Below are 27,768 nucleotides of genomic sequence, written 5' to 3' on the forward strand. Positions count from 1 at the left end.
TAGGGGACTGTTGTCTAAGAAATTACAAAGTGATGTCCTTGATACATTGAGATGAGGCCAAAACTGCAGCATGAAGTCCCTTTGGAAAAGCTAAACCTAGAAAGATACCAAAATTCTGAGTTTATTGCAATTTCAATGTGGGACTCCAAACTGGGTGTGAGTCAAATCTACTTTTGCAGATAATGTAGTGCCATGTAATGCTAACGACTTTTCCTCTGAATATTTCCTGTTCTTTCAGCTTCTTAGCCTTGCTTTATTCCAGTGGACGTTAGTAAATTGTAACTTTATTCATATTATTCTCATTAAAAATAAACCTACAAATGTGCTATACAGTTCAGAAAGTACCATTTTCCCATTTCTCCATATGCGCTTTCCTTGGTCACCAGATTTTGCCCCTTTTGTGGTGTCGTATTTGCAGTACACAATCATCCTTTTGACCTTTGCTGCCCCATTTCTCCACACTGCATTCCCACAACACATACTCAGCAGAATATCTAGCTTGCAACTAGCTGTGGAAGCTTGATAAGCCTTTGTCATAACAGTAGTCCCTGACATTTAAAGAACTTCAGTTTATATTTGCCAGCCAAATTTCATACCTTCATACCTCTTTCAATTAATCAAAGTTAAACCATTGTATATGTGAAGGGGCCTCTTGTGGTTTCTAAGTAAGTAGTATGGCTTTTCTGGCAGAGAGCCACAAGCAATTTAGTAGGTACATACTGTGGGGGTTGAGAGGAAGAGAGACAGGAGTAATCCAGAAAGCTTTAAGAAGGGCTGAATGAAATCACTATTTCTGTACACAGTACAAGACTTTTGCATTCTGTATCTTACTTGTGGCCACAGCAAAATCGGTTTACTATGGTGTCAGTAAAGTAATTCTGAAGCATAGCGCCAACTTGGTTTTCCCCTCACTCAGCCAGTTTTGCTCTGCTTTTACTTCTTTTGAAGTATTCCCAATTTGCACCTGTGGCAGAGAAGAGTTAGACACGGGGGGTTTAATACACATGGTGTACAATTGTCATACGTGTCACTAAACTGTTTCAACAGGAATAAACCTAATATGGTTCCTAGTTGTTTTCAGAAATAATAGTTTATTCTGTAACCTAAATGTCAAGGTGAGGCTTTACCATGTAGCTTTTGCCTGAGAGCCATACAGCTGTAAATAGATACTAACATAAAAGGTCTGTCTCCAGCAGAGCTGATCTCTGTTTCCAGTTCTGACAGGGGTCACATAGTCAATGTAAATTACCACCATAAACTAAATTCCACCTCTTCTGCAGAAGAAAGTGCTTGATTTGCCTGTCTAGAAGTCAGTAGCTATGCAAAAAACTGTAATACTTCAACAATTCAGCATGAGTAGCAACCTGTTCTTAATAATGAAACACTGGCAACCTTTAATTTCATTTTTCCCCATCATATTAAAATCCATCCTTTCTTTAGGGGATTTAAGAACCATCTGAAGAACCTGAAAGCAAGGAGAATAATTCGAGTAGAAGCACAATCTTCCTCTGTATTTCATGAAAGGTTCAGGTTCAGCATGCACAACTTGACCCCAGTAGGGAATGAGTTACTCATAGAAAAGGATAGCTTAGACACCTCAAGAAGAATGTGAATTCTTCTCCATTTTATCCTGTCATTTTGATTTAATTGAAATACACCATATTAGCCATGTCAAAGGAGTTAGTGGATTTTAGTAGAAATGGAATTACAATTGAAAAATTTAAACTGTTATTGCCAAGTTTTAGGAGGTATAATGATTTACATGGGTGTTTTATAACTAAGTTACAATATGCTGTTAAAAATACCATGTAGGTGGGAAACTATACCTTCAAACTAGATTCTTATATAGATATAACATATTGAATTCAATCTGAAAGGTCTCAGAATCTGAAGAACACAGCACTTCAAAAACTATCCAGCAGACATATCACGGAAAATTTGGCACCAGTTCAGCATGTGACTATCTAGACTATTTTACACACTCCTTGTTTTATATTAAAGATGAATTCAATGTAAATGTCTGGAATTCTTCTTGCAAACTTGTTGAAAAGGGACAGTATTTTAGCATGACTCCCTTGTGCAAACCTGGTGTTTAGCAGATTACGTATGTTATTCTGTTATAGGTACACTACAGTGATAGACAAAATGGCAAAGAGTGTATGACCTGTTTGACACTGTCTCCTGTGCAGATGACTTTCCAAGGTATCGGAAGCTCCATTGAAGCCAGCCATGACCAGGTATAATACCTTCACCCCACACTCTTGTAATTTTATTAATATCTGGTAAGGCCAGAATGTCAGCGTTAGTGAATTTTAAATTTCGACACATCTTGTGCTTTTCATATGGCATGCTTTTGTCACTGGGATTTGCCTATCTTGCCCTAGTAAAATCCTGATTAGATCTAAAGAGTGACATGAAAAGGAGACAAAACTATATTGCCTTTTCCATATTTTTAAGACATATTAGGAACTCCTGAAGAACTTGCTTTAAAGTCAGATGTAAGGTTTCTGCAAAGGTTTTGTTTGTTTTTATGTATGTATCAGGTCTTGTCTATCTTAGTTTTGCTAGAAGTTTGTGAGTAGTTGGAAAAGCAGAGAAATGAAGCCATCATCTCTAGCCATCATCTGTCACAAGAATCTGGCGTTTGAGAGGGGAAAAGCATTTTTAATCAGACTGTGTTTAACTCCCATTTTGTTTGGCTGTGGCTAAAACATTTAATTCAAGATTCTGGCAAAAAGCCAAAAGAAAAGAAAAAGGCTCAATGTTAATAATTTGTCACCCTTCTGCTTCAGATGGTAACTGAGAGGGACTTACATTCTAGTTGTCTTGTCCACCAACACTCTTATGTATAAAAGGAAGACAAGACTTTGATACTCTGAAGGTTTTAAAAGCAAAAAGGGACATGTCGAAGAAAACATTAAACCAAACCTTTCATATTTTCAGTAGATTTTAAAAAATTACCATGTTTACTTGCCTTTACAGGCCATCTTTAAATTTTACTGTGTTCACATTCACCATACATTTTATCAGACTCTATGCAAGATTCTCTAAGAAAAAAAGGAAAGTCACCTTAAGAATTAGCAGAATTAGTTACTTTTGGGGAAAAGTTTCAGGCAATCTTAGTCATATTTGTGTTTGGTGGGTTTTTTTATTGGAAGTTCCTAAGTTAGTTGTTAACATGAAGTAAGCCTATTAGTTATTTACATGGTAACATGAGGATACTTCCTGCCATTAAGTGTTTGGCATTTTACAGTAATGGAGAGCTGGGGTAAGTCAGACCGTACTTTGACATTCAGTTCTCATTTCATCCAGCAACTTGTTTATGCTGTCCTAAAGCTGCTCCATTTTTCTTTCAGTAAAGACAGGCTCTTAAAATATAGTTATAACACAAGTACGATATTTAGACAGTTCAATGAATTTAAGGTGGTCCCTGTCAATTTGGTAACAACTACACTCTGGGCTACCAGCCAGCTTGGCCTTTGTCTTAGCATTTATTTAGGCTAGAGTATGATATGTAAACAGAAAAAAAGACTCTGTAAGCAAAAAGCACATTTAAGCCATCTGAATAATTATATATTTAAGACTTCCAAATGAAAAAGTTGTATTGAGCCTGCAAAGTCAAGCACCTAGAAATTAGAAAATTCGAGATGTTCAGCATTAGTTTGATCCCAAATGTACCCATTCAGTGCTCAAAACAGGACATTCTTCTGGGAAGAAAAAAAAATATGTTCATCATTGGTTTTAGTTATGCAATTTTCCACAGGGTTCTTAAAAAGGAAAGAAAAATGTTTTGCCATTTCATGATGGGGTAGCTGTTGTGTTACTTGAACCCACATAATTTGTGCGAAGATTTCATCCGAGCTGAGAGCAAAAGAAAATACCGGACACACAAATTTCTGTTCATGCCTTTCCTAAATGTCAGAGGAATTTCATTTTCTGGGGAAGAGGGATGCTGTTGACTGATTGGTCTTGATAAGGGGGTAGTGGGACTGGATTAAAGCATCATTTGCCATTGCCTGAATAAATAGAGAAAATCATTAGCAAATCCAGTGTTTGCCAGGCACTGAAATTAATAAGTTGATGACAAAATTAGAGCTATTAATGGACTAATGAAAAGAAAAATCCCCTTTTCGTTCTTGTTCCTGTGTGATTGGTATGATTTCCCTTGTTTGCTACAATTTCCCCCACAGTAGGTTTATTTGACGTAGTTATTATTCTTTTAAAAATAGGAGAGCAAACTGCTATACCTTTGTTAAGCTGAATTTGTTCACATTTTAAAGTCTTGAATTAAAAAAAAATGAAAGATAGCCATATGATATAAAACAAATTCTAGAAAACCTTCTTTAACTTATGTAATCTGTCACTTTTAAATTGTCTCTGTAGTATTGTACAGTTCTTAGGATGGGCTAGTCACCTGAAAGCTTGTGATTTCAATGGAGACATAGTGATTAGTGTCAGCTGTGAGGCCTGGCATAGTTTGACTTCAGGAACTGTCTATTTCCGTGCTTATGAAGATATTTTTTCTCACATTCATTCTAAAATATTGATTCTATAATTTCTAGAGTATTTTATGGAAAGCTGAATGAGACTCTGGAATGTTTTGTGGAAAAGGGGTGAAATCTGTTGTGTGAGAATATCTAATAAAAAAGCTGTGTACCAGATTTGTCACTATATTGTGGCAGAAGGACCACAGTACTGTGGTATGTGGCAACTGATCATATACCTTGATAAAAAAAAAAACAAACAAAAGAAATAGAAATTAAAAGAAAAAAGAAAACCATGTTTACAATGGCATCTCCAGCACTGTAGAATACCTTTTAGATTGGACTTTTGTCTTTTGTGTCTCTCTACTCATATCCAGTGGGAGATTTGTTACCCAGCAGATACCAAAGTGGTTACAATCCTACATAAGTGTATTATCTGGCTTTTTCAAATATGCCAAGACTTAACACAGCAGTTTTTCAAGTCCCTTGCTCTTTTCCTGTACCTCTGTAGGGAGTTTTCATTCTTTAGATTGGTTTAGCTTGTGATTTTAATGAGTTCAAATATTTTCCCCACATACTTCATCTGAGCAATTTCAGATTAATATAAACATATCATACTGGTACACTAATTAGTGTGTATTTCAAATGTCTGATTGACAAGGCATGTCTCATTTGGTCATGAAGCAGTATTGTGGAAGCAATTGCTGATCTTTCATTTTTATTTTGGCAAAAGAAGGGAAACATTCCTAAAGCACCACTGCAGACTATCCTGCCACAGGTTTTGTTAGGTTTTGCATTCAGGTATACCAACTTCTTCAGTAGAAATTTAATGGGGTTTAGAATTAAAGTTTTTTCTGAATTATTTCTTTTTTATTTTTCTTTTCATCTTTTCTGTATCCTGTTATCTGACTATAATTACAAATTTCTCTTTCCTTAATGGCAGCTATTCTTTGGAGGTTTTTTTCAGTGAAATTTAGCTACAAGCAGTTTTTACTTAAAATGGTCACCACTTTCTAGTGATTTTATCAATCAAACCTTAATGGTGGTGAAGCCTGGTACTTTTTACCATGCTCTGGCACCGGAGGCAATCTATTCTCAGGACTTACGATGGACTTCAAGCATATAATGTGAAGCTGAGGAATGAATTGAAAGTGCATGATTTAAAATAACAGAAGGGAAGTCCGGGTGGCTTTTTTGCTTGTGTTACTGAGAAAATTCAAGGTATTAAAAGTAGGAGGCAGAAAAGGGAAAAATTCGTAGATAGGAGGCTATATAAGCAAAAATAGGTGTGATGAAGCAGAAAACTGAGAAAGGGCAGGCAGTGACTGTCTAAAGGCTGTAGAAAAGGGATAAAGAGAGAAAGTTAGAGCTAAGCAGATAATCAAAAACACCACCAAAAAACCAGACATCCTCTCTACTGCTTAGTCTGAAAGTCTTAGAGAGTTCTGCCTATTGAAAACTGAATTGCTTGTTACTGATGTAAATATGTATCTTACAGTTTTAGCGAACTGTGTTACATGAAGAGTTTTTCAAATTCTCGAGCGCAGACATACTAAGAACTGGTCGTTAGAAGATGTATTGCAAACTATTGAAGGAAATAGAGATTTCTATTTCCCCTAAAGGATTCTAGTCAATACCACAAAGTTCTTATAGATGTACTTCACTCAGCAGATAGTTATTGGAGTCACTGTAATGATAGCTAGGTTAAATTTGATCGGCTATGCCAAACAAGATGGCCTGTGATATAGTTTCAATCCAAGAAGTGACATACTTCTGCTACATCTTGAACAAACCAGTGTCAAACTCAGCTTCCATGTTTGCATGTATATTTTAGAAAATTGCAACCTTACCATCATTGGTGGCTTTATAATAATTGCTCTTTTCCTGAATGTTTCAGCTCTGAGTGACTGAGCTCTGAGCTCCTCTTCAGGCATATCACAGCCCTGTGGTTCTCATAGCTGTGAAAGAAAAAACGTTTTGAGTGCATTCTTAAGGCTTGCTGAACAGCAGGCAATTTGAAAGCATGAGCATTCGTTTTTAAATAAAATTATTTAAAAGTTGGTCCTAGTGATGAGAAAAAACAACTTAGGCCCATTTTGAGATTTTGAAAACTTGCCATGGAGAACTGTACCTGTAAAACTGATTTTTAACTCCTAGTAACTTGATGTTCATTGAGGAGTGACCAGTTCTCTACTTAAGTTTCAGGAGACAGATCAAAGAGCTGTGCATTTTATTAAAGTCTCATTATTTTAATACTTTTTGATTATTTTGGAGGTTTTAACATATAGATGTTTTTTGGAGCTGGCAATACCATCCATTTGTTTATTACTGACTTCTGCTGTTTATTTCACCTAGTAGTCCCAATGAGATAGATATGCTGTTAAAGTGAATCTTTTATGTCTTTATTTTTATATCTTGCTTTCTTAATGCTATCCATTATATTTGTGTTGTATGTTACACCGTATTTAACTCTCCCTGTTTTGCAATGCATAGAATAGAATACTTTTATTTTGTAGGACAGATAGCAATTGTTTAATATTGTATATAAATCTACCAATAATAACACTTTTTTTTCAAATATAAAAATAACTGGAAAGAGAATGAGCAGGGGCACAAATTGTAGAAATGGACGAGCTACTGATAAGATAGACTTGATAAGAGAGCCCAACAGGGAGGGGCTGTACTGAAAAGAAAATGCTATGCTCAGCAGTTTCAGAAATCACTGATGGCAGTGGCAAGGAAACTGAAATGTGGCATGTAGCAAACCATCACTGTTGGCCTGTAAACAGGCATTTCTGGGCAGGGTTAACAGAGTGGTGATGCCCAGATATGAGCAGTTCCTGGTGTCGTTTGAATACAGCAAAGGCAGGAGTAGTTCTCAAGGGTAAACAACCTCAGAGGTGGGTGACAGGCTCAAGGGAAGGTGCTTGGGGCATTAAGTTTTGAGAAGACTCTCGTAACAGCAAATTCATGATATATGTGAAGGTCCACATATCTGTGTTTGTTACTGAGAGTTCTTTGTAGAACATGCTCAGGAGGCAGCATCTAGGGAATTTACAAAAGCCAAACGAACTTAAGGTGTAGTCAGTGAGTATGCAGAGGATAAGAGTTTGTCCAATGCTGTAACCAGATAAGATGAATGGGGTTGCATTTTTTGTTGATACCTTTCCACATCAGAGAAACAGATGATTTACTGGACACTATATTAATTCCTGCTTAAAAATAATTTTGTTTTGAAAGGAGAAATTAGTATTTTCCAGGTGTTCAGATTTACTTTACAGTGGGTTTTTGTGTCCTGGACATAGTAAAAAAAATAAAAACTTTTAGGATTTTTAAAAAAGATGTATACTTTTTCTTTTTTTCTTTTTTTTTTTTCTTAGCTGGTGTTATGCACTTCACTTGTCAACGCATTTCTACCTATTGTAAATGCAATTACCATTTCTCCAAGGTGGCTTCTTCAATAAAATGATAAAACTTTAGTTTTACTCAGTAAAAATGTTCTATCGGTTTTCCCAAAGCTTGGCAATTCCATTACAGCCCCTTCAGCATCAGGACTCCTACCTGATCTTGTGAAAACATCCCACACATCCCACACAACTAGGTCTCCTTCTCCTACCAGTGTGATCTTGCTGGTGGCTGCCTTCTTGACATCTCCATACCCTTCAGGGGTGGGTCAGGCACGGCCACAGCTGAGTGCTCAGCGTTCCGAAAGGGGCAGTTCATGTGGGACAGAAACATAAACTGCTTTTGATATATGGCACCACGCTTCACTCTTTTGTCTGTTAGGTTGACGTTGCAGTCAGGAGTCATCCCATCAGGTTTTAGTTAGGCTCACTGAGTTGCTGTGTGCTGTTTGGTACTTTTTCCTCATCTGCTGTGCTCCTCACGACTGTGTGTGGAAGCATTGGTACATTCTCTCTGTATTCTTCATCTTCTGTTTCGCATTATCTCATTCTGGATGTACGTGACAGAACATTTGCTTTCCACTGGCAGCTGCTGAACTTTTCCTTGATGAGCCCAAGATCAAACGTTTGTTCAGGATTTGTAATTTTTCATTTTCAGAAAGTGAGTTACTAATTAACTGCTGAATGGGAAAAAAAATGCAAACGAAGGCAAGGCTATGTCCTTGCCAGACCCTTTCAGTGCTCTCATTCAGAGCTTCCTGAGTAGCTTCCCAATGTGAATGCCTCTTCCTGAAGATGCATAATAGGATTTTTCAGTGCTCTGTGTATGCAGTGCTCTGTGTTTGTTTACAAAGTAATGTCAGCAGGGTACGAAATGCTACTGTTGCAGTCTCTGTCTGTCTTACATGGTTGGCATGTAACTGATGGCAAACAGAGACCATATATGTTTTGAGGGCTGTTTCCTCCTCTGTTGGAATAAAAGAAAAAAAGGTGAAATATCCTCATGACCACTACTGGTGAAGTTTCACAAAAGTGGTGAGGTTCACAGGGTTACAAAATGGTTGAGGTGCGAAGGAACCTCTGGAATTCATCTGGTCCAAGGCCTCTGCTCAAGCAGGGCCACCCAGAATAGGCCTGTGTCCCAGCCGCTTTGGAATATCTTCAAGGTAAGAGACTCTACTTTGGTTGTTCTTTCCTGTTTCCTTCATTTCCAGTCCAGGCTGCTTCCTAAACTGCTGAGCTAGGTATAAACTCAAGTTTTCAGCCATCTCAGTGAGTTGAAATGATCCACTGGGACTTAGATGAGTACCAGAGCTGAAACAAGAGAGACATCATCACTGCCCAGCGCAGAGGAGAGGAGGGGCAGCTGTCCCCTTCCACAGCAGCAAGCTAATGCCTCAGCTTACCCACAGGGTAGGATGTCACTTGAAGAAGTGATTTTCTCGTAGAAATGTTTGTCTTCCTTAGTACCCTTAAAGCTGTTCACTGTGCAGTAGCATGATCCAGCACGAAGAGGAGAAGAGGGATGGCACGCAGAGGGAGGGAGGAAGAGCAGGGTTGTAGGAGCCTTGACCTGCAGAAGTTTAGCTCTTTTGGAACTGCACCCTTGGTAGTTACTTGCATTAAAATACCTTAGGAGGCTTTCAGTGTGGTATAACATGTGGAAGTGGAAAGAAAAGCACTAACAATGTGCAATGAGCCAATCTTCCATGGACCACAGGCCGGTTGTTTGTTATCCTTAGTTTGCAATCTGTTTCTGGTTTGGTTTGTTTTGCTGTTACTGCAGGCTCAGCTGGACAATGGTGAAATGTAAAAATCTTGAATTTCCTTACTGCTCTGACTATTAGGGAAGGGGAAAGCTTAAAAGAGAAAGGTATTGGAGAAGTTTGGAAAAGCTAAGTGTCAGTTAGTTTTCTACCTTGTCACACTGCAGCAGGAGATTCAGTCCACTTATATTATCAAGAAATCTAACAGCTTTCTCTCTGTAAGGAAAAAACCAGAGGAAAGACAACACAGGTAGGTTCTTCTCCTACTTAACAGTTAAAAATTGATAGACGTACATCTACTAGACAAAAGTTGGTAACAGAGATAGAAGCAAAAATCAAGTGGAAAGATGCCCCCACCCCACCCCCACCCCTCACTAGCTTGTCTTGCATTTGGGATTGACAAAGGTCTATATTTTTTATCTTGATCACTGGCATGCAATATTTTAATTTTAATAGCTGTGTTCATTTTAATTTCTAGGGCTGGCAAAGCCTTTCAAAGTTATGAATTAAAACTAAGTCAAAACCCAGCTGCGTATTTCGTAGGCACCTCCATTTTAGACAAAGAAAACTGTTAGGAAAACATACACTCAACTTTATTGCCCACTCTGTACTTGCCAGAGTTATTCTGTGGCATTTTCCACACACTAATCAAAGTAATACTATGTCTGTTTGTTGATATGTGTTTAATCACTTGTCATTCAGTGAAGTTGCTTAAGACTCTAATTATATAATTGCCATTTCAAAATACATTTCCTTAACCATTCTACAAGACAAAATAATGACTTGCACATGTGGCATCTAAAGAACTGTGCTTTTGCCAAAAATTGTGTTTGCCACCTAATTTTTCCACTTTTCTTGAAATAGAATCACATGGCTGGCAATATGCATGCACCTAGTACAAATAAAATTTCAAATTTTTTGGTTTGCACAATGGTCATAAATTCCTTGATCTACACAGTGCACGTAGAAACTAAATTTGACATCCTACACTCCTTCATTTCAAGGATTTATTTCAAGAAGCCAGGATCTCATAATAAATGCTCTGACAATAGACTTAGAGGGAAATAAATGAGGTCAAGTATCATAAGTAATTACAAGGGAATAGCCAAGCTTATGTACTGTGAAATACAGTGGGATAACAAAACTGAGCAGTCCTCTCTGCCACCACTTCAGTTTCATCAAATCAGTACAGTTTTCCTCTGACTATCTGTTCAGAATTTAAACAATTTTTCCTTCTTTTTGTCTGCACAACATAACCAGCCTTGGTGGTGGGCTAGTCTAAGCACTTCTGTAAACTTGGACAGTCTTCCAGTGCCACGTTCCCACCCAAGCTCCTGTCTACATAACTTATGCACTCATCTGTATGTAGCTTGGCCCATGTTTTTAGTGCTGAAGAACTTTCCTCAGTCTTTTTGTAGGCAAAGTCAAGTCATTTCTCGGCAGAGGTAGGATTACTGGAGAAACAAAGGAATACTTTTGTCCAGTAATGGATAAGCATATAAAAGTAGTCATGCACCCATGCTCACTGCAGATTGTGACAAGTTCCTTTCCAATATAAAGTTCAGTTCTAAAGGTGCTCTCTTTGGTGTACCTGTAGCATGGATTGTACATTAAAGGTCTGTATCTCTGCTGAGCATGAGGAAGTTGTGGAGCTGTGTCTAGGAACATTAGGATTAAACTCAGTTCCAAGATATCCATGCTTTCTTCCTTGGATGTTTTTTTAAATACCCCATCAATAAAGAGCTGAAGACTTACCCTAGCTTGACCCCGAATGTTTTAACTGAGAAAATGATTTCACTTTCCTTTTTTACATGTTTGTCATTGATGCCCTGATGGAAATTGTCAGATATCTTCAGGGGAAAAGGTGTGCTTTCCCATAACCCATTTAACACAAAATCCAAGTCCCTCTCTTTGCTTCCAAACTTATTACACATACCAGGTTTTGTAGGCACACTGGGTTTCTCAGACCCTCGAGTCAGAACATCCCACTGTTTGGGAGAGGAAGGAGTCACCAACCAGCCTTCTCTTCAAAGCGTCACATGCACAATATCCTCACTTGATACAGGAGTTTCTGCATCCCCAGAAGCTCCACATGTACTTGTGTCCTCCATTTCATAGCCCTTACAGACTGACTGTGTTTCAGTACTAATGCTTCATTCCAGCAAGATCCTTCACATATGCTAAATGTAAGACTGCTTCCAAGTAACTCAGTCTCTTAAGGATCCAGGACTTGAGATAATAAACAGTAAAATAGAGGTATCAAGCAAAACCAAAGCAGTGAACTCCAGTTAAACTTTAAATTTTATCAATATTTCTTCAAATTCATTCTTTCTCTTTCCCATCATTAGAGAGACTGTGAGACCTAGTTTTCCACAGATCCTTGCGGCTGTACAAATAATTGATTTTACAGTCCAAAATCTCCTCTCTCATCCTTTATCCCCTCAAAAAAACACCAGTTCAAATTGGTCCAAAATAAAGAAAAAATGCTTCCAGCCAAAAAAAATAATTAATTTTGTACTTGGGCATTTGAAGTGAAACTAGGAAAATGGCTGAGATTCACAAAACTAGTGGGAAAGATGATGAACTATTTTACCTATAAGCTCAGGGGTTCATGCACTCATGCAAGGTGTAGAAGGTGTAAACTTTATTCTATGCTTGTCCCCACAGGACCCTGAACCCTCTTTAAGAACCTTCTTTGTGCTACAGAGCAGCACAGCTGAGTAGCCACAGGAACTCCAAGTGGTAACCAAAGTGCAATCCCTTTTTGACTGAACAGTTTGTTCAATAAAGCTTCATGAGCAGAAAGGTTTGGGATAATTCTCATTTTGTATTAACCCCCCTTTACTGAAACATGAAAAGAAGGATTCATATCCGCCTGGGAGTTGAAGAGGCTTAAGCTATGATTTTTCACAGTCCAGTATTGACGATCAAGTCAATCTTGCCCTTTGTTTTCCACCACAAATGGACAAAGCTAAACAAACTATAACAGATCACTTCTAAGTTTCTAAAATTATCTACAGCTGAAAATGCAGAGTATCTGTCCTATTTTTCAGGAAGAATATGCTTACTTTGCTCTATGGCGGACCCCATCCCTGCCAACAGTACATATCTAGCTGGTGGTGGCATTGTTCAAACCTCCCAGCCATGTGCTTCCTCATGGCTGGAAGTTGCTACATGGACCTGGAGCAGGGACTGGCAGGTCAGGCTACAAATGCAAAGGTAGTAAGACGTGTTCAGATGGAGTCCCCAACAGTACCCAAAATGTCATCTTCTTCTTCCCGTGTGTAGTTCTTCTAAGCATAACCTGCAGACAAAACAAGAGCTTCCCTTCCTTGGCATTCAGCTCTTCAGTTCTAAAAAAGCTTTACATTTGCTTCAAGATTTTTAAAACTTTGTTACATGGCATGGATTCATAAAGGACATCTTGCCATCTTCTGTACTGAATTTCTTATATTGGCTGCTTGATGAAAGTAAGACAAGGGCCGAAGGCTCAAGTCTCTGTGTGCTGACAGAGGGACTCTGAGCCATCTCTGTACCCACCATGCTCAGACACTTAGATAAAAACCACACCTTTTGCTGATACTGATTACAAGGCTCATCCCACTAATGTAAAGATTTTAGCTGATTTGTGAGGTCATAGAATACCTGATTAGAAATTACTTCAAAATATGGGGTTGTTCAACAAGTCAGTCCTATTTCAGACTACTATCTAAATATTTCATACTTTACCATTGTTTTGAGTAACAGGGGTAGTTTTTTCTAGCACAGCATGCTGTATGAAATTATGAATGGAGGAGATTTTTATGTTGTCATGTTTGATTCAATACCCCATTGTCATTTATGTGAAGTAGTATAATAATACACTGTCAGTTGTTTAGGGGGGAGCTGGGCATACATGAAGTTTTGTGCATGTGAGTGGAGCTTCCCAGGGTGCCTCAGTTCATCAATGCTGATAATACTGCAAAACTTGGGGCTTGATTATGGAACATGTCACAAAACAGGATCATTTTTTCAAATTAAATAAAATTTAAATAAGGATCGATGCGTAGAACCTTTTTTTTTGTCATCATGTATCTGTGAGGGAAATAATAGGAAAAAAATGGGAAAGAAATGTTTGTGATAATTTTATAAGCTGCAAAATAGGTAAGCAAGAAGATAAAGAGTTTGAGAAAGCATTAGGGAAATTAAACGGAGGCATCAAATGTTGGTTTGACCCAAAAGTGCTTAAAACCCCATTTTGCCCTTTCACAACAAAAATACTAGCTAAGAAGGCTGACATGCTGGCAAAGACACAATTTAGACATGTCAAACTACTTTAGGATAATCTGAAAGTTTCTTGGCCCGCATTTAAATAAACTGGATCTTGAGTTTTTTGGAACTCTCCTGATAAGTAACACTTAAAACACTTTTGATCAAATACCCTTTCTCAGGCAATTACACATTCTTAATTTAGAGGCCAGTTCAAAAGATTGCTTGTTACCTTCATTTAGCAAAAGTTCAAGTGCTGCAGTTTTCTGATCTTTTTTAAAAAGGCAAACAGGGGGAGTTTACACAATAAAAGTTCTTTTTTTATTCTCAAATTAATTATTTTGAAATATCTCACAGATTACATCAGTTTCTTCCTTGCATTCATGTTGCAAGATGGCGACTATTGTATATTGCTAGTGATGCATTAAATTAGTTGTTTACATTATAAAATCTAAACATATTAGAATCTTTTGTGTTTGTCTTCAAAGATTCCTATTCTGATAAAGCTTTCTAAAACAAGTAAGGTTGTCTTTTTTGTTTAGTTTATGCATCAGTGGAGAACCTAAAGATTTGTAGCCTCTAGCCATCCCTGTCTGTGTTTAGTAGAGTGTAAGGAATTTGTGTTTGGGACAATATATATTTTCATGTAAAACAGAAAGTTACACTTTTAAATTAATCATTTTGCATTTAGGAAAGGTAACACCTGAGACAAGTGTAGATGGAAAGTTGAAATTCATACGCTTCTCTGTTTTGCTGCCACTTTTAATTGGAATAAATATAATAGTATATATAATATTCTGAAAAATAAAAATTTTGGCTGCATCCTTCCTGTTTCTGATGGCTTTGTGTCACTCTTCAGGTCGAAGTGTTCCTGAGGGTTAAGTGACCAACATTCAGTGAAGAACAGTAGCTGGAATTTTAAAGAAACTTTGAAATTTGGACTCCCAATTTTCCTCTTTAGCAAGTGTTGTAACAGAGTTGCAACGAAATATGAAAGATCAAAGCAAAAACTGGCATCTTGAATATGGTGGAACTGCTCAGTGAAAGTAACTTTCACTGTTGAGGGGAGTTCATGACCACATTTTTAGAAGCAAAGGAGCTCCTCAAAGAGTCAGATGAGCAGCGTGGCAAAGGATGTCCACGCTTTACCCTCAACACTCTCCTTTGAAGTGCAATATGTCTTAGTCCTTCAGCTAGAGAAATGATTGCACTTTTTGGGTCATACTGGTCATACTGTATCTATCTTATGAATATGTGTTTTAATATGTTTAGACATACATCTTCATATCCTAACAGTGTGGGCAAGGTCAAAGTTGAGTCGACAGCAGGATTTTATTTACCTGCCAAAACTCAAAATAACTTGCATTAAGGCAGTGACCAGATAGAATTGTTCACAGTCATATATCAGTGGATATCACTGAAAGGAAGAGTAGCAAGCTAAGTGTTAACTTCAGAAGCAGATTGTTTTCTGTGGACAAGATATGCCTTTTAGGATAACATGCCAAGAGCGCTTCATATCTCAATAGCCTCTAGAACATACAGCAATATAACAAGCACTGGGTTATAGTAAAACTTGGGAAATGTGACAAAATAAGCAGTGGAATGAAGAGAACAGTACTGAAACCAGTTGGAAAAACAGGAAGTATAGAACTTGATGAAATTATGGAATATCCTAAGGAATATCTAGTTCCTGATCATTGCAGTGAGGAAAGTGATAGCTTCAATAAGCTTTCAACTTTAGACAAGAAAAAGCTAAGTGATTAAAAGGTATTAGAGACTGTTTTGATAACATTAAAAAGGGTAGCTTTTTAAAGTAATGTGAAAGATTAAAAAAAGAGAATATTTGCTTGAAAGGATTTTTTTAATGACAGAAAGCATGAGAAGGTAGGGAGCAGTATGATGTAACAACCTGCCAGAAGTTGTTTCAAAGTTCGTCATCACTTGCTGAAGTATTTAGGCAAGATATGTTCTCTCAGCAGCCCAAGGATGGTGCCATGTGTAACAATGTAGTAGCACTCATGATGCTTGAACAGTTTTAGTAAAGTTAAAGGTTAATCATGAGGCTTCAAAAATAATACAGACAGTGATCCAAAGTCTAAAGTACAAATCAAGGCCTTGTGAGAAAAAGTAAAGGCTACATTTCAAATATACCCTCTATTTCTGGATTTCTGATTTGAGATACCTAATGCTATGGTATTCAGAAATAAAGAGCACCCAGAACTTTTAAATCATTACTTCATTAGGAAATTCTGACCAAATGTCCCGATGCTGTAAACATTTTCATACTCGTGTAGGTCTCATATACAGATATGAGTCGTCCTGTTAGATTACCTGAGGATTGCTCTGTGCAAGTGTACAGAATCAGAAATGCAAGTCCAACTGATGTGAATGGAAGTTGAAATACCAAACGTAGCTACATCCCATCTTTGCACTGGCTGGGCTCTTGTTTAAGTGCATGAGAGTAAAACACTGCACCTCTGAAGACAGTCATATTAAGAACTGATGTTCCTCTGTTAGTTTTTGATGCCCAAAGTCCATGAAAGCTGGAGTTTCCAGTCATCCCATGATTTTTTTAGGAGAATGAGTAATTTGTATTTTGAACTCTGTTTTGCTCTTTCTTTTACAGAACACTGTAGCTGGCAGTTGCATGTCCATTGCCTCCTGCTGGCCAAAAGTGACTGAAGGGGAAAATTTTGTTCATGGTTTTAGAAAAAGAGGTGAAGGGAAGCATAGAAAAGTAAAGGCTCATTGTCAAAATCACAGGAATCCATGACCCTCGTCCTGAGAACAGATATGTGTGCTGGGTTGTATATTGAAGAGCCAGTGTCTCACAGTTCTCTTACTTCCCTGCTATATCTACCTTCCAAAACCTTGTTCCAGATCACAAATCGTTCACAATTGAGAGAGCAGCAGCCCAGACTATCAAAGACTGTTATTTGACTGATATTTTGATCAGGAGTGCAATTTTGATGGGGATGGTCTATATCAGATGGAACAAGATTCTAGGTTGTATGTTACAAACTTCTGCCTTCCTAATCATGTTCTTCATTTCAAATAGAAATTAGAAGGTAAGCAAGCCAACTTGCCAGCTAAGATGGTATTACCAGGTGACGTGCTTTGGTTTCTCTTATATGAAGGCTGACTCCAATGGGATGAAGTTCAGCAAGGCCAAGTGCCGGGTCCTGCACTTTGGCCACAACAACCCCCTGCAGCGCTACAGGCTGGGGACAGAGTGGTTGGAGAGCAGCCAGGTGGAAAGGGACCTGGGGGTGCTGATTGACAGGAAGCTGAACATGAGCCAGCAGTGTGCCCAGGTGGCCAAGAAGGCCAATGGCATCCTGGCCTGCATCAAGAACAGTGTGGCCAGCAGGAGCAGGGAAGTGATCCTTCCCCTGTACTCTGCGTTGGTGAGGCCGCACCTTGAGTATTGTGTTCAGCTCTGGGCCCCTCAGTTCAGGAAGGATATTGAGGTGCTGGAGCGGGTCCAGAGAAGAGCAACCAGGCTGGTGAAGGGACTTGAGCACAAGTCCTATGAGGAGAGGCTGAGGGAGCTGGGATTGTTTAGTCTAGAGAAGAGAAGGCTTAGAGGTGACCTCATCACTCTCTTCAACTACCTGAAGGGAAGTTATAGCCAGGTGGGGGTTGGTCTCCTCTCCCAGGCAGCTATCAACAAGACAAGGGGACATGGGCTCAAGCTCTGCCAGGGGAAGTTTAGGTTAGATGTTAGGAAGAAATTCTTTACAGAGAGGGTGATCAGGCATTGGAACGGCCTGCCCGGAGAGGTGGTGGATTCACCATCCCTGGAGGTTTTTAAACAGAGATTGGACATGGCCCTTAGTGCCATGATATAGTAATTAGAGTTGGATCAGGGGTTGGACTTGATGATCTTGGAGGTCTTTTCCAACCCAATCTATTCTATGATTCTATGATTCTATGATTCTTTCATGTCATGAAATGGACAGTGTAAGCACACTGAGGTAGTGCTTTGGCTCTGGAAACTTGCTAAAGACAGTGTTTCAGAGTTTTCAGCTGAAGTTTCCATTCCATTCCTTGTCTGGCAGAAAAAAGTCTCAATCACTCTTACTCTACTGTAGTCTGGGAGAAGTTGTGCACCTTTCTTCAAATCTGATCTTCCTCTACCGTTTACAAGATCTTGGTTTTATCTTTGTTACTTTTGAGACGTCTCTCTGCAAATCTCTCTCATTGTGGGTATTGCAGTTAGTAACCACTGTTAGGTTACCCACACCTTGTCTCACAGGCAGAATTTAGTCTTGAAATACAGGGAAGATTTTACATACTCAGCTTATTCTTTTTCAGAAACATCTAATCTGTCAATATACCTTTTAAACTTTGGAGCTTAGAGCTAAGCATTGTCAAGTTCTAGTGTATCAATGCTGTCCCTACTGGTAATAACACTTTCCTATTTCTTGATATCATTCTGACTGTGTGTCTAAGCATTTGCTGTTGTAGCCTTTGCATTACTTTTGATAGTAATTTTTTTAATTTTGTCCTTTTTCTGGAATAAATGAGCTGCATCTGAATGAGATGGAATTTGCATCATTGCTGGTTATCTGTTGAAAGTTCCACTTTATAATGATTACATGTCAACATTGGGGGTTTACTCCAAAATAGGTTCTTTTTTATCAGTTCTTACTCTTTGTTTGTGAGAATGCAGAGAGTGCATCAAGAATGCATTATCTGTGTTGAACGTAGATCTTTATACATAGAAAACAAGAGTCAATTTCCCCTAAATTTGATTATTTCATGAGTTCTATTCCTTAAGTACTGGGAGTAAAGTTCAAAATGTTGATATGGTGGTATGATTAGGATGCTTTTGATGAATGTGGTTTGTATGACTGTGGCCCCATTCAGAATCAATCAATCAATCAGTGTCCGGCAAATTTTGTAAGTAAATGTCATTAAAGGTTGCATTTGCTGATAATGTATTTGTGTTCTCTAAATAATCTTCTGGCATATTGTCTGCATAGTATTCTTACATAGTGTCAAAAATTACAGAGAAAATAAAACTTGAAAAGTTCAGGTCTTCTGTCTACACAATGCACAGGAAGCAGCATGCATCTGAGCAGTGCTGTGGAAACCAATTGATGAATTCAGTCTTGTGTCAAAATACTTATACAATGTTGAATAAAATAAAATTAAGACTCTAAGTAGGAACAGAGTTCCTACAACCTACCCTCGAGCAAAAAGGAAAGAATATAGTGGCATGCCATCTGTACAATATAGTAGCTAATGTATATATTTTATATTCATTCTTACAGAAATTGCAAAAATATCTATGTCATTACAAAGCACTCATGTGGGTAGTTAAAATTAATTCACAGGAGTAACTTGTATGTAAAGTCAATCACTTGCATTGCATTTTCAAGACCTGGCCCAAACTATAGGTATCAGTCAACACATTTAAAATACCTTGTCACTGTGATGTGTCCAGTATAAATCTGAGTATACATCAAATACACAAATTATATTTCACATTTGAAATATAATTGAAATATTTTCTTTTATATAAATTTCTTCAGAACAATGTTTTTTCTCCTGAAATCTGAGAAGATCTCTTTAGTTGTGTAGTGTTGTGTTTCAGTAATTCAAGTCATGGTGCAGGTGGTACATACAGTTTACTGATGTTAGAGATAATATTTAAACGACTCCATGCTCAGAGGTAGTATATCAAAAGTTTTTAAATTGAGGGTGACAGAAACTGGTGCTGCACTTTCAAGTTATCCAGCAATGTGGAAGAATTTTGACATACAGCTGGAATGATCAAACTACACTAGTTTTACTGTCTAACTTCGTTTGACATGAATTTCAAAGGTATTTGGAAATTATTATGTTGCATGGTGCATTTGGAGAGTTTACCTTCCTTAGGGAACTTTTTTATAAACTCTGATACAAGGGAGCTTATGATCTCAAAACATTGCATAAAACTGATATTTTTTTTTTTGTAAATCTCCTTTTATGTTTAATTTGCAAGTCATGTAGAAGCTGTAGTTTCTACAGGAGCTGTTACTATAAAAGTGAAGCATGCTGCTACTAACCAGCCCACATTATCTTACAAGCATACTTCTTCCACTGATACAGGAAGAGACTGGCCTAGAAATACAGAAGATTACTTCAGCCCATCAGTATTTTGTGTACATATAATAGGTAAAATTGGAAAACAAAGGTAGCAAGAGGAAGCCCAAAGTAGTTTGGTGATCCATTATAAATTATATAATTTGTACAAGCTTAACACACTTTGTACAATATTTACTGGTTTGTTGCTTTATGACAGAAAAGCAAAGAAAATTTTCTTCAAATCTTTTTGTTGTTTTGCTCAATACTGATGTGGTTCAAAAAGCACAGGTGTAAGCAGGTATAGACATAAACACTTTTCTATGGGGTAAAAATTGTATGTAATTTAAAATTTTCTGTGAATGCTTGTATTTCTTCAGGATTCTGACATCTGGGACCCATAGGACTTGATGTACTTATGTAATTACCTCTATGTATGAGTCCTATAAAAGAAATGAGAATTTCAAAACTTAAGAAAATAATGACAAAAAATTCTGTAAAAAGTCATGATTGAAAGTTAGTTATTAAAAAAAAACCAAAAAAAAACAACAACCCTCTCTCAAAAAAACCAACAAAAACCTACTTGAAAATGGCTTCCTGGGTTTTAAATTTAAACTTTTTAATTTTTCATTTAGTTAATGTGAAACATTTCCCTGCATCTTTAGTTACAGTAAGATCTTTTAGGTCAGTGATGCCTTTTCCTGTCCAAGCACCAAGCGCGCAGGGATTCACAAAGGGTACCTCGGTGTAACAGCCCTTCATAATTGTCTGACAAAACAGCGAATGATCGTTCAGGGTTTGCCGTGCTTATCTTCAGCAATAACAAAGGATTAAAAGCTTCCTTGCTCCCGTGTTACAGCTCTCGTTCTTCTCCTGCTCACTCACATAGGCGAGAGAGACATGTTTATGCCAAGTATAAAGCTCAGTAGGGGCTGGAGGAGGGAGCTGCTTATTAAGAAGTCAGTATATGTCTCATACAAGGAAAACCAACGTCCTGTGCAATAGCCATTTCTGTTAAACAGAAGCCTATGGGGGGAAGGATTATGACATGTGATTGAGACACCTGTTGAGAAAATAGGCAACTATTGACAAGTCTGATTCATGACTGAGTGACTGCTCTGCTAGTCTTCACATGATCCCCACCGAGAGCGAGCCTCGACCACCTGCTAAACAAGGGCTGTTTGAAGTTTCTTTTTAACGTTTCCAAGACGTTAATTCAGCAGGACATCTCCACTGGGGTTCTCGATGTCACCAAATCAGCAGCTGTTGAAATCCATTCACTTCAGCATGAAATGTTTGCCTAAGTTTTTTTCTTTTTTTCTTTTATTTGTGACAACAGCAAAGTAAATAAAACCCTAAAAATCCTGCACTACTCAACTTGTAGATGTGTGAGAACAGCTTCTGGTTGCAATTGTAGCTGCTAAGGCAAAATATTTATTTGTAGAGAACAATGATGATCTGTGTAGTTTATTATGATACACAAAATCCAGTGATTCTAATAGAGATTTCTGTGACATTTTTGTAGTGTAAACATTCAGTTAATTTTTGTGCCAGCTGTGTGAAAAGCATTTTGAAATGGAATTGTCTTTGTTTTTCAAGTCCAAAAAAAATCTTAAAAGTCTAAAAGCAAATGTTTCCCATTCTTTCCAGTCAGTAAGTGAAACTCTGTTTTTCGGGTAGGAAAACATTTCTATCTGACTCACATTTCCCTGAGAAAACAGCTTGTATCATAGAATTAGTTTAGTTTGAAGGGGAAACAGAACAAGGCAAGACATGTAAACATATTACAAAGCTTACTTTGATATTTAAATGCTTTTTTTTTTTTCATTTCCTGGCCATCTGAAAAAAGGTGTGGTGAATGTAGTCAATTGTAAATAGAAACTCTGTATTTTCAGTCAGCTTTATTGTTAAACTCGAGAACTGCTGACCACATATGAAGACTTCTGGTTTGAGCCATCCTTCCTCTGTTTATTAAATCTGTTAAGACTTAAGTGTATTTTTACAAGTTCATTAATGTATTCCATTCTCTCTGATGTATTTTTTCCCACTATTATCAGATTTCATTATATGGGAGGAATTATCAGATCAACCCATTATACAGCCAAGCAGCGTTAAGTCTGATTGGAATTTGGGCTTCCCTCCGTTTACAGGGGGAATATTGTGTAAATCAGACTCTCGGGTTTCAGTGGGAGGCACAGGGCTGCACAGCATCCATTTGTCAAGTTGATTGCACCTCAGCGAGGCTGCATTAGCTTGTCTTTGAACAGAACTGAAATCCTATGCGAAGCTCCCCTTTCTGTCATTTACACTAACATCCATCCTCTTAAACCAAGGCCTCAGAGAAAAAACAAAGTGATGGCACAATATAATCAGTCACTCAGGTTGTCTGTCATCTGTTTTCTTAAGGAAATGACTTTTAAGTTAGTGGAGCAGAAAATTGAAGAAAATTAGCAGAAGGTTGTTGTAGAAGCAGGAGGAATTTTTAAAAATTACAGATGTACAGAGAGAAGCTCCCGTATGTAGAGCCAAGAGAAATTAAATTGATTCTGGTTTTAGGTTTAGTGTTAATATAATGCCAGTGCACCTAATATGCAATAATTCAACTTTTAATGAAACTTTATTCATAAACTTGAATTGGGCTGTAAACGCACAGTAAAAAGCTGGTATGCACATTTTCAGCTTTTATATCAGTGACTGTGTTTTATGATGCTGAATACTCCAGTAATTTGCACTCTTTTCCATGTGTCAGGAAAGCTGCCTACATATCTCAGAAATGTTAAGCTGGAAAGGCTCTTGTAAACAGCTCTGGGAGGAGGCTTGTAAGTTTATTGAAAGCCAGAAAGCTGATTTTTCACTCTGATGGGAATGGCAGTAGTAAATAACATTAATTACTTAAACTGATGTACAACGAAACTCATACAATACAGTTGCAAGTGTTGCTACAGCATTAGTGGTGTAAATGGAGAGAAGATAAAGATGTATATTTTGCATAAGGTAAAAAGCACAGCATTTTAACATTCTTCTTTTCCTCCCATCTTCTTAAACTCTTCTGTCCACTCTTCAAGTAATTTTTTAATTAGAAATACTTTGGTTTCACTTCAGTCACTAAGAGAATGAGTTTTGTCTTGTATATCTTAAGGGAACATTTTTCAGTGTGGCATTTTTTAAATGAGGGTTGTGTATGGCTATTTTAAGTTAGAGCAAAATAGCACATTCCAAGTCTAAAATAAAAACTGTGAGCTCTTGCAACAAACTGGTGTGAATTTTGAATTTATTTAGTTGTTTTGAGATAGATACGCCTTCTAACAGCTTACCATGTAGTAAGTGATGTGACTAGCATCTGTTAAATGTGCTTCTTTCTTTTCTTTCTTTTCTCCCTTTTTCATTCTGCCCAAGGGAAAATTGCATGTGGTCTTTATTTGTTTGTATGATGCAGATATAGTAGCCTAAATCTTACAGTGCAGAAATAGAAATATTACTGATCTTCAGTGAGAAACTTCTTATGTCCCCCATTTTTTCTGTACTAGAGATAGGGGCACAAAACCTCACAAAACAAATCAGGCTATTAAATTGCTCCATCTTAACATGCCTTGGAAACTTTGGATGGATATGATGTAACAATACAAAATTCTGATACTGATTTATACCAATGTAGTAGCACATCGTCACTTGGAAGAAGAAAAGAAATGAAGAAGAAGGTTACTATTTTCAATACTATGCATAGCATATTTCTATAACTTTAAGGAATGACTGTAGATTGGCGCTAGTTTAGTTTTTCAGTCAGTAAGTATTAGATTTTTCATATGTGCCTTGAAAAAAATTTAAATTGGCTTGACAATCTTGAATACACTTAAATTTGAATGGTTTTACTAAAAGTCAGTCAGACATATAAGCAGAATTAGAGTTTAAGTGAATCCATTTTTCTCTTCAAAGATAAATCCTAAACTGTTTCAAAAGGAAAGTATTTTTAAATTCTCCATGTGAAATTATATAGAAAGTTATGGAAATATCAAGTGCCCATGCAACTCTCATTTCATTAAGATGTATATTACTTGAAGATGCGATATGAGGATGATAATGGCTACAATTTCCACTTCTTTTCCCTTTTATGACCTAATGTTAACATTTAGGAATTCAGGAACTTGAGAGCCATAGTAGATCAGTCTTGATCAGTTTATTTTTCTTTGTTAAGATTTTGATAGCCTGGTAATGCTCTCATTTGAAAGAGTATTCTTTACTTCCTCTTGTGGGGCATGAAATATTGTTACACCCAGCTCTTCCTCTAAAGAGTGAAAAACAATTTAGGTAACTGAATCTTTGATGAGGAGACCTGAGATTGAAAAGTCTGGCATTTAATTGCCCTTTTACTCATAATTCTTCTACATTTAACCTCAAAGGTGATTAAAAAAGTTACATCTTAATTGCATAGCCTCATTCAATCATTAGTACTTTGCCTCGTGGCAATTTATTACAACTTTATTTCCCTGAACCATCAATGAAGATGATGCTGAATTTTATATTAGCCAAAAGTCCTTTTGAGATTAATGTGGTAATATAGATTTTATGCATGCTTTTTCTGCTTTAATATTTATGTTATAGATTGGGGTTACAAGTATAGCACAACTGCTTAAGCAGTTTAGAGAATGCTGCGTGTATTGCCTCAAGAACTGAATGCTAGCGTTTTCTTTGAAAATGTGCATCTGCAAGAGGAAATAGTAGCAAGGTATTCTCTGATATGTTTCTCTAGAGCTGTTTTCACAGCTTATTGACACAGGGTTTTCCCCTTTCAAGGTAATAGTTGGACTCCAGTTGTGAGGACACCGCTGGGGTCAGGTGGGCTGGGAAATGGGGATGTGGGTGCTGTGCCACAAATGCCACTGTTAGTGTTGGGCAAGTCACTCTAAGTTGTACTTCTCTTTCACAGTGGTCTTTTGGAAGTTCCTACGTTCTTAAAATTTTTAAGGTTCCAGCTGCTAAGCTGTGAAATACCAAAACCCCCTTGTGTCAGTGCAGGATCATGGCAGAATTCATCATGAGAATGTTTCCTGTTACGTTCTGTAATTCACTGGGATAGATACTTAAATGTGACAGGTAGAAAGCATTGAGACCCTTATGCTACTCTACGGAACTGCCATAATTTAAAAATTCACAGCTTTTCCATGCCAATCCTATCCAAATTCTCAGATTAGAATTGGCAGCTAATGGCATCCACTATACAAGCATTTTTACTTGCTCAGAGTTTAGGGATATTTCAGTGAATGAGGCTAGTTTGATGAATACTTCAAGCCAGGTGCGCTGACACCAGTGCCAAAAGCACTGTCCTGCCTTTCCCTCACTCCTGACTTCTCATTCCTGACCCTCTACCAAACTTTCCTTTGAGCTATTCCAGCTGTTTATCCTGCAAGCAGCAAGGGAGAGGAGGCTGGGGGAGGACAGGACTACTGCCTTCACTCACTCCTCTGGTACAACCAGCAGGAGTGTTGGTTTGCCTGCAGACTCTGGAGTCAGCTGAGTGAGATTATGTGAGCAAACCAGAAAGGTCTCCACAGCATTCCAAAAATGTGAACTTGTGGCATGTGTCTGTGGGTGAAATACTGTGGAACTTGGTGAATGTTACATCCTTCCTCTAAGGAACAGGTAAGCTTATGCTAGAAGCAGCTCAAACAATAGCAGCCTCCACCCTAAACTGAAGCACATTTCACCTCCTGAAACAGAAGCATATGTGAGGACACTCAGGCCCTTGAACTGAGTGGAAGAAGGGTATGAGTGGATATTAAATTAATCTCTTTGGAAACTGGATATATCTGGAAGAGAAGGACAAAAGCAAAAGAAAGAAAAACAGGTAAAGCAGGAGGAAAAGCACAGCAAACAAACTCAAAGGAGGAAGAGAAAGTGAAAATAAGAAGGAATTAGATAATCAATATGGCAATCCAGTCTGAGTCTGGCTGAAAAGGCTTCAGGAAGGGAAGGCAGGGATTTTTTTTGTTGCTATCTCCTACACTGAAGGAAACAGGAGTGAAATTGGGTGTGGGTGACTTTGGAGGTGTTTTTTTTAACTGGATATGCCTAAAAGATGCTTGACTTCATAATTTTCTTCTCCTAATAAAAACAGCCCTCAGGGCCTCAAACTTTTGCTAATCATTTAGGTCAAAAGGGTAATAATAATGTAGAAGACCATGAATTAGAAGTGTACCCTGGGGAAAGCTTGACCCAATGCAGAAGTAGAAAATAACCATACAAAACTCTGTAATGGGATCCTCTGAAGCTGAATGGGAAAATGAGGGCTCATACAAATATGCTCACCATCTAATATGAAACATAACTCCAGAAGTATGTATTTTTTATTCCCTGTTATGAGTGAAACCACAGTGGAGTTACTGTAATACTAAGGCTGAACTAATCCCATCACAAGATCAGATCTTGGTAATAAATAGTTCCAGGTGTGATCCAAGGATTAAGAATGTTTAGATTTGTTTAAACTGAAAGGTGTGGAGTTTTTTTCAGTCTTTCCACTGACAAAAGAGGATTGTATGAGGTGTGAAACTCCTGTCTTCAAAAGACAGACCTGCCTATCACATATTGCTTTTTACTGGTGTATCTATCTCAAATACTTTACCAAAAAAAGCTGATATTATTCTGCATATGTTGTGCATAGGCAAATGAGGGATGAGGATGCTCAGCAACTTTCTAAACGTTAACCACAATGGTCTTGGCAAACCTGGAAGTATAAGCACTGGCACAGTGCTCTACTTCATGGGCTCTGCTGCCTTCCAGGGCATTCTTACAATTTGCCATTTTCTTTATCATGAAACTTTGGGTTTGTGATGGGACACAATTGGAGTGACTCTTTTGAATGTGCCCATCTTGCGAGTGGCATTAGACAGGAATGGGATGAGCATGTATGTAAAAATTGTGCCATACTGCAAATACATAGCCAGTGCCTTCGTGTCTTTCAGCCTTTGTTTTTTACAGTTTCATGGACTATGTCTAATCAAGTGTTGAAGCTGTATGAAATAGGCTAAACTTGAGTATTAGGTTGTTAGCCTCAGTTCTTAGTTCCTTTCCACAGTCAGTGGCTGTATTGGCAGCAGATAGATAGCATAGCAGCAGATAGTGTTGGTTATCTCCAACAGAATTTGGATAAGTTTGTAGCTGAAAAAGGAGCTGCCAAGAATAGGCTCTGAGGCCACACTAAGCATTTGGGTCTGTTTCTGTACTACAGTCCCTCCCCAGAATTTATACAATGGTAAATAACCATTTATACAACCCCATGCACTGCTACAGGCTTGGGGAGGAGGGGCTTGAGAGCTGCTCAGCAGAAATGGGAATTGGGAATGCTGGTTGACAGGTGGCTGATCATCAGCCAGCAGTGTGCCCAGGTGGCCTAGAAAACCAGTGGCATCTTGGCCTGTATCAACAACAGCATGGTGAGCAGGACCAGTGCAGTGATCATCCTCCTGTACTTGGCACTGGTGAGGCTGCACCTCGAGTATTGTGTTCAGGTTTGGACCTCTCATTTCAAAAAGGACACTGAAGTAGTGGAGCATGTCCAGAGAGGGGCAATGAAGCTGGTGAAGGATCTGGAGCACAAGTCTTATGAGGAGCAGCTGAGGCAACTGCTTTAGTCTGAAAGAGATTGAAAGGAGGTTGTAGTGAGGTGGGGGTCTGTCTCTTCTACCGTGTCTCAAGTAAACGGGTGAGAGGAAACTGCCTTAAGTTACATCAGGGAAGGCTCAGATCAGAAAAAAAAATTGTTTGAAAAAAAATTCACTGAACAAATGATTTGACATTGGA

General features: G+C 37.9%; 1 protein-coding gene across 3 annotated transcripts in view; it reads left to right on the forward strand.

Annotated features, from left to right (window-relative positions):
• Window positions 1–27,768, forward strand: part of STAU2 (staufen double-stranded RNA binding protein 2) — a 172,599-nt gene that overhangs the window by 107,334 nt on the left and 37,497 nt on the right. For 2 of the 3 annotated variants that reach the window (XM_050314973.1, XM_050314964.1), the window contains exon 13: window positions 2,124–2,237. The exons of the other annotated variant lie outside the window; for it this stretch is intronic. In XM_050314973.1, the coding sequence (XP_050170930.1) occupies window positions 2,124–2,237 (114 nt within the window). The remainder of the gene's footprint in view (window positions 1–2,123; window positions 2,238–27,768) is intronic. 3 annotated transcript variants of the gene reach the window in all.

Source organism: Myiozetetes cayanensis, unplaced genomic scaffold, assembly GCF_022539395.1.
Source record: "Myiozetetes cayanensis isolate MyiCay16 unplaced genomic scaffold, myiCay2020 scf1, whole genome shotgun sequence".
NCBI lineage: Eukaryota > Metazoa > Chordata > Aves > Passeriformes > Tyrannidae > Myiozetetes > Myiozetetes cayanensis.